Genomic DNA, 13,069 nt, shown 5'->3' with positions numbered 1-13,069 from the left:
AATTTGATTCTGCATGAGAAGCTAGCAGTTACTCTACATTAATGCTGTGCTGTACTGCAGTGCAGGGGAAAGTTTTTGTGTAGGGCTTATAGTTGTCTGGTGTCTCAGTCATGGAAAGGACAATTTTACCTACTCCTTTTCTAGCAATGCATTCTTTGCAAGTGCCGTTGGCACGTTTACATTGGCACTTAAAAATGCAGCCAAGAATAATACCTTAAGACCATTTTATTCCGTGCTGTTACACATGTATTTTGAAGAAGCGAATGTGTATTGAAGTGTAGTATTGGTCAAGGAGACTTTGTTCCTACAAAACTACAAGGGGCCCACTTACCCTGTTACAGGTAAATAAAAGGTTAATATGTGACCACGGTGACTTGAGAGTGAGAGCTGCCACTGCATCTCTTCCGATGATCCGGGGCAGAGAGCAAACATCCAGCATGTGTGATCTTGGAAGGATAAAAAGAGTAGGTAAAATATGCCTCAGCACTCCAGAAACTAATTAGAAACTTCTAGATGGAGGGAATGAATATGTTTGTTCATGCTCTTGATAAGCCTAAGCGCTTAACTTGATGCTTAGAATTTTAGCCTGAATGTGTCTTGATTTTTTCCTAAAGCCCGTGACTGCTAGAATCAGTGTTGAGGCATTTTTGCTTTTTTTTTTTTTTTTAAGCTCCTTTCTTAGCAAAGTGATTGCAAAGAGCTTGCAAATATGAAGCAAGTGTGCAGCAAGGGCTTAAATGCCAGAAAACTGCTAATGAGAACACACCATTTATTCATTTATGTTTAACCTCAGGACTTCTAGGTAACTTAATGTTTTTGAATCTTTGGGGTACCAATCCGGGAGTACCTAGTTGCTTTCAGCAAAACTTACCTCTGGCTTAGGCAGTATCCTCCTTGTTGCTCACATCTGCTGGTTGTCTCAGCCTGCTTCACGCTCCGCACCTCTGCGGGCAAGCAGAGCAGGGGGAGCGATCAAGGACTGAACACCCAGTTTGACCTTCACTTAGAAAGCCCTCCCTCTTGATATGGGGTCACCTAACTCTGCATGCAGAAACCTTTGTGGGCTTTATCTTCTGTGTTTGGGGGTCTGGCTCAAGTAGTGTAAGACTTGTCTGCTGATGTTTATATTTTGCCATAGTAGTGTTGACCTGCTAACTAGAAGCATCCATTCTTGCAACCAGCACTCAAAAGAGCAGAGATTTTGGACAAATCTCTTCAAGCTTAAAATATCCTGATCTTTGGCAGAGTAGCATTTCAGACACCTACAGATGCTGCACAAAGGTCTGAGAGGGATTTATTTTGAATTGGATTACTTAAATAACACTTCTGATACAAACATTATTTTTTTAATTGAAATCTCATTAGTAACAATTAAAAAAAAAAAAAAAAAGGCAAACTGTAGTCTGAGGAAGGTGATTCCTGACTTGCAGTAACTGGCCTCTGAATTGGTTAATGGTCTAGGTGTAAAGTTGGCAGCTCAGACCCTAATTGTTCTAATAATCAGGGAAATGGTTACCATATGTTGTTGCTGTAACCTTCCTTTACTGTTCTAACTAAGCTTTAGTTGTGCTGTGAAAATGATTACAACATTTCTCACAGGAGGAATTAGACTTTTTGCTTGTACAGTTGCTCTCTGGAGTACTGTGGGGTTTTGTGGGTTATTTAAAGGTTTGAAAACCCTGCTTTGCTCTCCAGCAGCTCCTGCCTGGGCATGCTGCCCCGAGCCGTGCCGGTCGCCTGAGGCAGAAGGACACATACAGGCTATTTCTGCCTCCGCTCCGGTGTCTCGCAGCTATGTTTGATTTCAAGCATAACAGCATCCTTTTATATAATACAGTATTGCAGCTTCAGATAAGGAAAACAAGAAAATACTGGTAAGTGGATAGAAATTGAAGAATTCCTGATTTGCTGTTAGGAGAGAGGGGACTTTGGTTGTATTTTCAGATGTGTGATTTTAAGTAATGGACCTGAGACATGGTCACAGTATCCCAGCTACTGCGTCAGTCACTGGGCGTCAGCTGAGCCTTACTAATTTTCTGTGTTTTTAGCCCAGACAAAATCTGAGCTAAATTAATCAGTGTTAGCGTTAAGAGCTTTCAGTTAACACATTTTATCTCACACTTGTAGCTGTGTGAGGGGATGGTTTGTTGGTGCGTTTCTGTTAACAGAGGATAGTTTATTAAACTGAAGTAACTTTGTTTCTTTGACTCACTTTCCTTATCTTGAAGAAGGAGGGCAATGACATTGACCTTCCTTTATAAAGTGTTGAGATCTACAGGTGAGCTGCACTTAGTAAGGGCTAGATATCATCACAAGCACTAATCTGAAGGTGCAGGCATTTAGAACAATAAAGATAGTTATCTGTTTAAATAATTTATTTTAAAAATAAACAGGTCAGAGTATCACCTCTTGCAACAATTTGCATCTTTCAATCTGAATTAAGAAATCACTCTTTGCAGGCTCAGGGCCGTTTCTGCTTGTATTCAGTGACTGTTGGATTCTTGCCAGAAAATACTAAGTTCATAGAGCTACGAGGGCGTTCAGTCATGGTTATGTTGGATGGTACACTCCCTCAAATAATTTTACAGAGGGAGCTCATGTGAATGTTAACGGCATAAAGGTTAGCTGTAATGTCTTTTTGTGTCTGCCGGTTAAATAGCTAGCAATCTGATGATTACACAAAGACAACGCAAATTCCTTATGCATTCCTGCCTCAGTGCTGCTCCACATGCTGGGTGACTGGAAGCACAATTCTTTCTCTTTTTTGCCATGGAAATTGCTGGTTAAAGCTCAATACCTTGGTATATGCAAATTCAGATTTTTTGTTTGTTTGTTTAAAGCCTCAATGTCACGCTCTGTTGTCATAGCAGATATTGCAGTCCAGCCATGTGCTGTTAAATCCAATAGGCTTTTCACCTGTTTTGGTAACAAGTGCAAACAAACTTTTGTTTATCGTGTCTAATGCACAAACTATAAAATGCATTTGGCTAACGACTCAGCAAATGCTTTGTCCGCATTAGCCAAACTTCGCATTGCATAAAGGTCTGTAGAGCCTTCTTTCTTAACAGCACCAAAAACCCCACCAGCTGTGACACTGAGATATTTCTACTTTATCCAAAAGAGAAATTGCTGAGGAGTATGTTTTGGGTACAGATCAGAGGAAAAAAAAATGAAATGTGTTATGTCCAAAATGTTTTTTTAGAATAGCCACTCTGATTACTTATCAAATGCTGCAGTCTCACTGAAATATTTCCTCTTTCAATCAGGCTTAATTTTCCTAGTATGGTAACTTTGAAAGGAGAGAAACAACAATGGGGTAACTTGGAGGGGAAGCATTTGGGTGAATGGGTGATTGTTTCAGGAAATGTGTTTCTGTGCTTAGCTGCAGTACTTTTCCCCCTGACTCTGAATGCTCCACAAGCATCGATGCGTGTGCCATCCCAGTGGCCTAGAGGTAGGCTGGGAAATGGAGACAAGCGGGGAAAAGGCACCTGCCCAACTTTTAGTAGAGTTGTATGTGCGACCCTTTGTTTCCTGAATACCAGCATAGTGCTTTAATCACACAACCTTTTTCCTCCCAGTCTTTTTATGTGAAATAAGTACTTGCCTGCAAAATGTTTTATTCAGATCATCACAAGTGAGTGGTGGTAACTGCATATTGAAGGTAACAACTGTACTCCTGTGCTCTTTTTGTTACTGGGGTGCATGGCTGAATGTATTACCATGCAGAATCCCATTTTCAATGTATTTATTTGTCCACCTTTGAGCATTTTGCCTGCCCTAGGGCTTGTAGCCTTTCCTGTCCCTTAAGCCCATTCTGTCATTTCAGAGTAGTTTCAGGCAGCTGACATTTAAATACTGAACCTGACCAAGCAATGCACCTCTCTTCCCTCATCTCTGCCAAAATAAATGACCTTTAAACGCGGTTCATGACATACTTAAATCTGTTTTACTTCCCATTAAAAACAATGCAAACAAATCTAGAACTTTTAAATCCAGTTTCTCTGAGCAGTGCAAGATGTCTGTTCAATAGCTTTCCCCCACACCCACTTCCCCAGCCTATCGTTAAAATCTCAGACCCACAAAGTAATTTGACCAATTATTTGAATTACTCAAACTTCACAGAATGGCTTAGGTGCCTTTGAACTCACTGCATTTGTACGCCCTGGAACATGACAGCAGCTGTATGTTGAACATCAAATGAATGCAGGTCATGCCTGGGGTAAAGGCATGACTGATGGGTGTGCCTGGCATGGCCACGCATTTATCCTGATTAGTGCCATGGGACCCTTTAAGTTCTATATTAGCCATTGTTAAAAGAGGTGATTAGTGTATGTTAGCTGTGCAACCTGATGCCATCTTCAGATAGTGATTTCTCTCTCAAGTGGGGCTTCCTCTTCTGACCTCTGACCTGCCAGTACCTTAAAAGCTTTGTAATCGATGGAGCTCTGTGTTCTTTGTGGTGTGATTGATTGGAATTCCTTCACACTGAACTTTGCCTGTTGTTCTCTTTTGTTTAGGAGGTCCTCCAGCAGCTGATTGTAATGAATTTACCAAATGTTTTAATGATTGGCAAAGATCCTCTTTCTGGTGAGTAGTTTGTTGGATTCTTCACCGCCCTTCCTCTGAAATGCTAAATAAAATTTGTATTTGTTTTATTTTCTTAAATCACAAACATGCCTTTAAACAAAATATACATATTTGTAGCTAAACTACAAATATTTAAGTACTTCTGAGTCTCACAGTTTAATGTATGTCATATGTAACACTTATATTTACATGCCTGTACATACAAATACAATATCTGATATGTGTGTTTGCACATGATACACATACACATGTGATAGTGAGTGAGTTCTTGACAAAGCCAAAGCAGCAACTGTTTGCTTGAAAGTCATGTCTCTTTATCCCTTGCTGCAAGTGACACAGGATACAGTCTGCCATAGGAGAACCGTTTGTCCTCTAGGTTTTCTGTACTGTGTGCCGGTGTAATCAGTTCAGTTGCAGCAATATGTATGCACTAGAAAAGTCTTGCAGAATTGCCCTGAAGTGTGAAGGAACTATTGCAAATGAAGTATGGGAAGAAAAATATGTGAGGATGGAGAGAAGAATTCATGCATGACAAATTGGAGAAGGTAAGGAAGAGAACAGACAAGGAGAAAAACATCTGTCTGGCCATGTTGTCTAGGCAAGAACATCTGTCACATGAGATACATCAAAAGCAACCTAGAAGTCAATGAGCTCATGTCCAGAGTCCAGTGTCTCTGATGGGACAAAATGAAAGCTGTTTAGTCTGAAAATGAAGTGGACTTCTCTTTAGAACCGCATTTCTGAAATGAAAGGTTTTGCTGCTGTAGTTTTTCCTTTTTTTTTTTTTGTTTTTGTTTTTGCATGCCCGTTCTGTCTCTGCCTTAGCCCTGTGCTGGTGCCAGGCACTACGTATTTATTTTTACCAAAGAAGGAAAACTGGATGAACAATGTCAGCAGTGATGGGGAATGACACAGTAATCAACATCTGCAGAACAAACACATGGCAGAAACCTTGGCAGAAGATTTTATTTTGCTGCTCTTAGCAGGAGTAGTATGTGTATATACAAAAAAAGGTTTATATCAGAAAAGCATATTAACTTACAGGTGTTGGATCACTGAAACTTGGAGTCTTGGTACTTCGGCAGTAAAATCAAGCTGAGGGTAAGGCATCTGCTTCTGCAGCAAGCAGGTTAAAGTCTGCAGTGCCAGTCTTAATTCTTCTGTACAGGCTACTGTTACGGGTAAAAAAGAAAATACAAATACAAGAGCTATTGCTTTTCTCAGTCATATGGGCAATAGGCAGAGCCTGGGCTGCTAGCATCAAGAGTGCTAGTGAATAGAGATGTCTGGGCCAACAAGGCAGTACCTCTGCTGGCTAAGTGTCAATGGAAAATGTTGGCTGGTTTCTTGTCATGGCCGTTCCTGACAGCTGGCAGGAGACGCATAATACAGTAACCACAATGTTGGTTCCTGGAGAGGCTGCACACTTGAAAGCTGTCCTGTATTTAGTTATATTTTCCCATCATTGGCCTGCTGGTTTTTGTCAGCACCTTAGGTCTTTCTTTCTTTGAAGAAAGTACCTGATGTGTCTCTTGTAGGAGAGATATTGGTCATCCATGTGTTCCCGCCCACCTCCTTTAATTACAACCAGAAATTTTGCTTCACTTTCTGACGTCTTTTAAAATGTTGTGGTTTGGTTTGGTTTTTTTTTTTTTGATGTCTTTTTAAATTTATTTTATCCATTGCTGACTTATCATTGGTATTATTCAGAACATGGGAAGAGAGGATAAAGAATGCAAAAATGTAACACTGGGATGTCTGAAATTGATGGGGTATGTGTGCATAAAAAATATGAAGTTCTTGTTTAGCCATATTAGATAATGGTTTTGATAACCAGTCCCAGCTTAGACACTACAGAGGAAGTGGTGAACAAAAACTTAGATGTACTTGCTCCAAAGAATGTATTTAAGGACGAGAGTGTCTAAGGGATAGGATTTCAAGAGAAACTCATCTTAATATTACCCTTGGGTAGATGATCACTGGAAGACGTGCTGAAGAAATGGTTAGAGGAGTGGAGAACTAGAACTTCCTTCAGGAAGAGGAACATGTCTGAGGGCTGATGGGAAGCTCGGAAAGAGGGAACAGGGAGGAGAAGGCTGAGGAGAAGTTAGTAAAACCAATACAAAAAGCAAATGAAGGAGTAGGCTGTGGTGAGCAGTGTGGGTGAGCAATGACCAGGTGACTGTCAGGTTGATGTACGTTACTGAGTGTCTTGCAGAGAGATGTGAGAGAAAGGCAGGGGCACTTGGGAGGGGAAAAACAAGCAAAATGAGATATTCTGTCTGTCAGTGAGAGAGCTAAAGGAGGGCTGCGGATTCAGTAGAGATGTGAGGACAAAGCAGTCATCAGCATTGGAAGCTATGCTTCTGGCATGAACACAGAGGAGCCCCAGGGAAAGCTGACAGAGAAGTGAGGACGCTGGGTATGACAGCAGTATGGGGAGAAAAGATGATGGAGACAGTTATTTGAGGAAAGTGTTTAAAAGTGGCAAGAATGTTAGAGGAGAAACCTCTTTCTCTGTGTCACTGATCCAGTCCAGGACAGAGACTCAGAGGGAAGGAGAGTCCTGGAGGGGGCATCTGCAGAGCCAGTGCTGGGCAATGTGGGGAGCACTAGGAGCTGGAGACTAAGGTGCAGGTGGTCTGCAGGGCTGAGGTGGATCTGAGAGGCAGGGATGACATGCCAGTTTTGCCTTACCAGTCCTGTAGGTAAGTTATCGTAATGAAAGGTACCTCTTGACCAGAGGAAGAAAAATTGATCACACATCACATTCCTGGAACAAATAGTGTTACTTTGTACTGTTTGAGCTGGGAAGGCTCCTAATGACTCTCTTGACTCCATAGGTCCAAGAACAGAGAGCTGTTAGACCATTCAATGTAATTCACTGTGTAACAATTTCAGTGACTTATTTCTTGTAACAAGCCAGGTGATGTTTTGCTATGCATGTTTTTCAGAGCTGTCTGTTCATCAGTGCTATCTGCAAATTTTACTTTTTCCTCTAAAGCACAGCCAAAAGTGATGTTACATGTATTGAAATATAAACTGAACAGCTCTAAAGCTGAGAATGCTGCTATTCTTGCTATTTAGCTCCCATTTGGTACTCAACAGTTGGGACTATTGAGGGCTTCTGCAGCTCTGCTTTCAACACGAGACTATTGGAAAAACAGAGCTGCAACCGCTAAAAATGTAGTAGCAGTTGGGCTTTTGCATAGGAGACCGCATGTGTCTGCTAGGTTTAGGAGCTTTACTTGCTTTCATGTCTTCTAAATCATTTTGTTCCACGCCATGGCAATTTTGCCTACTTCAGTTCATTTGGCCATGGGCATAGAAGTTGCAAAAATATTTGTAAGAAGATGAAGGCTTTGAGTGTTTTCTAGAACATAGGGAACTGAAAAGAAACTTGAAAGTTTAATTGAAGGATTTAGAAAATTTTTCTAGGAATCTGACTTGTAGAACAATGCAGCTGATGTTACGGGATTTATTCTCTTCACTGCACTGTACAGTAGACAGCTACTACCATTAAATTTCCTCCCTATTTTTGTCTTCCTCCATGTTTTTTTTTTTATCTTGCTGAACAGCTTTTTCAATTCATTACTGCACCACAAATCCCCCTGTGCTCAATATGAGAATCATTAGCGTATTTATCATCTATGCACATCACTGTAATCACCTTTTATAATTACCTTTGGTTTTAGCATGCTTTATAAATGGCCCTTCATTCATGTGCCCACACAAGGAATACAGTACTGGTCCCAAACCTCTATTTAGAAGCATTGTTTAATTTCTTAGTTTCTAGACATGCTTAGTTTAACACAGCTAGTGAGTGTACATGGAAACTAATAGTAATTAATCCTTTGAAACAGTCATAGTTAGTTGGAGGGGGGTGGATTTTAACTTTTTTCAGACCAAGAATGAAAATGAGGTTTTATTTTCCTGAGGTAGGCTCATTTCTGTCTCTTCAAAAAACTTTGCTATTTAGATCCCCTTTTCAAATTATATGTTAAGTTTGTGAATGAGAGAGCCCAAAGTCCCTGCTAACAAGTGTCTATAGAAACTGTTTTTCATTAAGATCATAAAAGATGTCTGCTCTCACTGGGATATTTTTTCATGTCTGGTTTCCTTCCTCATTTTGTTTCACAATCCTCCAGAGGCACAAAGGTTCATAAAATATGAAGTTAATAACAAAACACCACCTCAATAGCGTAAATTTAGCATTCAAGCTTTTCTCACTCAGGATGTTGTTGCAGTTGGGGAAAAATGGCACTTGTGTGTTTCACCCCTTCCCACCTTCTCCACACATCCACTGGCCGCTGCTTGTAGCACTGCAGGCACTGGTGCTCCCTCTGCTCCGCTGAAGCAGTGTCAAAGTAGAAATGCTTAGAAAGAAGCAGCACAAGCTCAAGATTTCACATGCTTGGGGTCTCTCATTTCCATTTTCTCTGACATCTTTCCTACCCCCCCTCTCATTTTCTTTTCATTGTCTGGATTCTCTCTGTACCTTGATTCTCCTTTTTTTTGTTGTTGTGTCTCTTAATCCCTCTGCCCGCCTTCTTCCTGAGTCCTGCCATCTGTTTCCCACCCTCCATCCCCTGTGAGAGCAGAGGGGTCTCCTGGCTCTCGCACAGGGAGGCTCCCAGGATGCACAGGTGGTGCTTGGGCTTTCCCTCCCTTTATTTTCCAGAAGACCCTCTGGCCCTCTCTCATGGTTGGGAGCAGATGGTCTTTCTGCAAATCCCCCAGGTGGCTGGCTCCCTTGCAGGCACAGACATGTGGCCTGAGAGCAGCTGCCCTGGAATTTTCAAAAAGGTGTAAAAGGAAATAATTTATTATTTTTTGTAAATTAGCACCTTTCTCTTTAAGTGCTAGTTTGAATCCTGTCCCTTTGCTTCAGCTTGTGGGTACCTGTCTGCTGGCAGCTGCCCCAGACCTAGGTATTTGCATCCTAGGTCATAGGAGGACACTGTCTTGGTACGGTCAGCTAATAAGGCTGGGTGGACCCAGTAGACTTTCTTCCCAGCTATCTACTGTTCAGGAGGCATGATTGAGTTGGAGATAAAGATTGCTTGCTTCTGTTCAACATGTGTTACAGGATAAATGCATTGTCCTGAGCATAAAACTTAGCTGCTGTGCTGTGCAATAATCCTAGGTGTGCTTCTGATTCACTTAGTAACCTTGGGCACTCCACTTAAGTGTGTGGTATCTCAGCTCTCCTGTGGGTGAGGTGAAAGGGGAGAGGGGTAATTAATCCCTTCCTGGCTTGTTCTGGGATTTAATTGAAAACTCTCTCTAAAGCACTTTACATGGGTAAAGTGTTTGTTCATACTCATGCCCTATTTCTTCTAAATATCTCCTGTAAATAACATTATTCTATGAGGCTTTAAAATGTTCCTCAAACCTAGCTTGAGTGTGAATGATCTCGAAGTGCATTAATGCCAACAAACCTTTTCCACCCCATGGGAAACAGCTTCTGAATGAAAGCCCAAGGGATTGAGGGAAGTCTGCTTCAGCTTCTCTTCCTGATGGGAGGGCCCGAGTAGGGACGGGGTCTCGGACCAGTATTTCCAGGCAGGGTCAGTCCCTGGTGGGAGAACAAGGTTGATCTTGCTAAGTTACTCTGCAGTAATAGCTGAAGGTGTTTCACCTCATGGGGTCATGCAGTATCACTGATGGCCATCTGTTATCTCATGGAGAGAACAGCAAAGCCTGCTACCTTTGGTGCAGAGATGTAGAGTGTGGTTTGAGTTGGTTAAGTAGCTCGCATGTTTTTAGGATGGTATAGATGCTCTCACTGTCGGAAAGTAACCCAGATGTTTTCTAAAATGAGTGATTTCAAGCCACTAGGCTCACCCTGAGGATAGCTGTGATGCCGCAGTGCACGGATTGGAATTTATGGTCAACAGATGGAGGTGCCCAGAGCATGCAAGGTTTAGAGCACTTGTCTGGTGTGATCCAGAGCAAGCAGCCTGGTGGCTACTGCTTTGGTCTCTCTGCTTCGGTCTCTCATGGAGAAGATGTTCTGCCCTGAGTAAGTTTGGGAGAATGAGACACTCATTCAAGTCACTTGCTCTTCATAACTTTGCAACTTGCTCTCGTGTCCCACAGGCATGCTTTGCATTTTTTAATCCCTGGTCTGGATCTGCTCTGAAGCTGACGCAGAATGAAACCCAGTGCTGAAACTCTAATGAGAACTCAGTTTCATGACAAAATGTCTTCTGACCAAACGAAGTATCTCCTTGGGTTAGTAGTGCCCTTGGAGGAACTGTTCATGAAGTACCGATCTTTTTTTGTTGTTGCAGAAGGGTTTTTTTGTGACACTGCATACATTTAAGAATCATGCAGAACAATCAGACTTTCACAGACTGAAATGTTATTTGTATATTAAGTTGTAAATTTTCAGAAAAGAGCAAGCCATGTATGCTGCTGGAAATGGGGAGAAGAATAAGAATGATTGTACATCTTTCAAAAAACAGTTTTAAAATATTCTGCAGGGAAATGAACAATATTGTATTTACAGGTGAAGTGTGAACTAGCGCATTTTAAATATGTCTGTCTCTGCAGAAGAGAAGAATTCCTGCTTGCAAAAATCTTAATGTTTAATAATGTGGGACTTGGATATTGAGAATTCTGGTGTTGATTTTTACAGTATACTGATGATTTCTGTAGGGCATTCTTGAAACATTTTGAAGATCAACATTCCTAAAAGTTGTTGACAAATTGTTTAGTGAGTAAGGTACATTTAAAGACTGATTTAGGGCATTTTTGTGCCCTAAAATCAGGAAATCGGAAAACAAGTTATTTCCTAAGTTGCCTGCACATGGCCACACTGGCTTGCAAGTTTCTCAGAATGGAAGTAACCCGCGTGGTAATTTAGGTCAGTGTGCCCTTGTGCATCTGCGGGACTGTGGCAGCTTAATTGATGAGTCAGTTTAAATCCAGTTCCCCGGCCTTGGGTCCTCCACATGCCTCTGACTTTCTGCCAGCGCAGCCTTACAAGGGCGTGGTGTTGGTGGAGGAACACAGTTGCACTCAGAAGTTGTTATCTATGTAGTGATAGGAGCAATTGAACACCCAAGTAAAGCAGGGTATAAAATGAAAACGTTTATCCCAAAGTTACACACTCAGCGTCAGGAAGCATGCAGATGTATAGGGCTGCGAGAAAACTCTGTGGCCTGTTTCTCTCTCCTCCTCTTCCCTCAGCGTGGATGAGGACAGGCTTTTCCTGAACCGAACTCTGGAATGATTTTTTTTATTTCCTCATTGAAGCTCTTTGCCTCCATCTCCCCTTTGTCTATCTTTGATATACATAATTTTCTTTACCACCCAACAACCCCCCGCATTAGTTTTTGTTGAAACAAGATCTAGAGCTGGCTCAAAGCCACGCTGGTTCCCCTTGCGCGGCTTTCTCTCCCCTGACCTGAGGAGGTGGCGGGCAGGGCTGTTGGCCACAGCAGGATTCCCTGCAGTAACAACATGCATGTGTCTCCTCCCTCCCGTAGCTCCCCGAGCATATGGTTAGCTGGTTATCCTCCCTTCTACATCACTCATTTTTCATCCCTCCTAGTACATGGGGTTTGTGCTTCGAAGTGTGAACAGGCTTTGATGCAGAACAGAGGCAGGATTTATTTGCGAAAACATCTCTTCGAGAGAATTTATGTGCGCAGAATGGCATTCAGCTTTGAGAGGTCTGAATGACAACTACTTCACAGACAGAGGATTTAGGACAAGTTCTTTCTTTGAGAGTAACCCTCCTTTGCTTCTGCCTAGGGTGGTTTTTGTTTTGTTTTAGTGTTTTTTTTCTTTGGAGGGGGAGAAGAGGTGGAGGTTTGGTGGGCTTTTTTTGCACCCTTGTTAATCACAAAACAAGGGACAAGCATTGGGGTATATGTGTTGAACTATTTAAAGTGATTTTGTTTTTCCTGCATTGATTAGAAAAACCTAAGAAAATGTAGGTGAGGATAGCACATCGAGGAAGAAAGTCTTTCTGGATTTGAGATTTTAAACTAATCCATAAGAACTGTATTGTTACATGGAAAGTATGATAAGGTTGTAATGGGTACATATATATTGTTCAGGCACTTGTTCAAAGGTTTTATTTCTCTTTTGAGGTGGATATTTCGAAGAGGATCACTTGCAAGTACTTAATTTGTTGTACATATGTACTGATTCTCTTTTTTCCTCTCTAGGTAAAAGTATGGAAGAAATTAAGAAGCTGCTGTTGTTGGTTCTGGGATGTGCTGTGCAGGTGAACATTCATTAAAAGCTTGAAAAATAAGATTATTTTTTTTACTCTTATTTTTTTCTGAACTGAGAAAATCCACCCAAAGATCAGTGCTGTATGAACAAATCTCCATCTCAAGATAGTTTATGAGCTGAAATTGTGAGAAGACACAATAGGTGAATGAAAAAAATGCAGGGGAAAGGAAGCAATAGCCTCAATTTGTTGCCAGTGCTTAATCAGCTGTAGGATATGTACTCTTGC

The 13,069-nt window shown here is 41.5% G+C and overlaps 1 protein-coding gene across 1 annotated transcript in view; it reads left to right on the top strand.

The window, feature by feature from the left end:
- The window catches only part of CCDC88C (coiled-coil domain containing 88C), a 100,363-nt gene that overhangs the window by 36,393 nt on the left and 50,901 nt on the right, over positions 1 to 13,069 (top strand). Inside the window, 2 exon segments of the mRNA XM_068400264.1 lie at positions 4,521 to 4,590; positions 12,774 to 12,832. Coding sequence (XP_068256365.1) covers positions 4,521 to 4,590; positions 12,774 to 12,832 — 129 coding nt within the window.

This window comes from Nyctibius grandis, chromosome 4, assembly GCF_013368605.1.
Source record: "Nyctibius grandis isolate bNycGra1 chromosome 4, bNycGra1.pri, whole genome shotgun sequence".
NCBI lineage: Eukaryota > Metazoa > Chordata > Aves > Nyctibiiformes > Nyctibiidae > Nyctibius > Nyctibius grandis.
The sequence above is the reverse complement of the archived record's forward strand: the minus strand, read 5'-3'. Positions and strand labels throughout refer to the sequence as shown.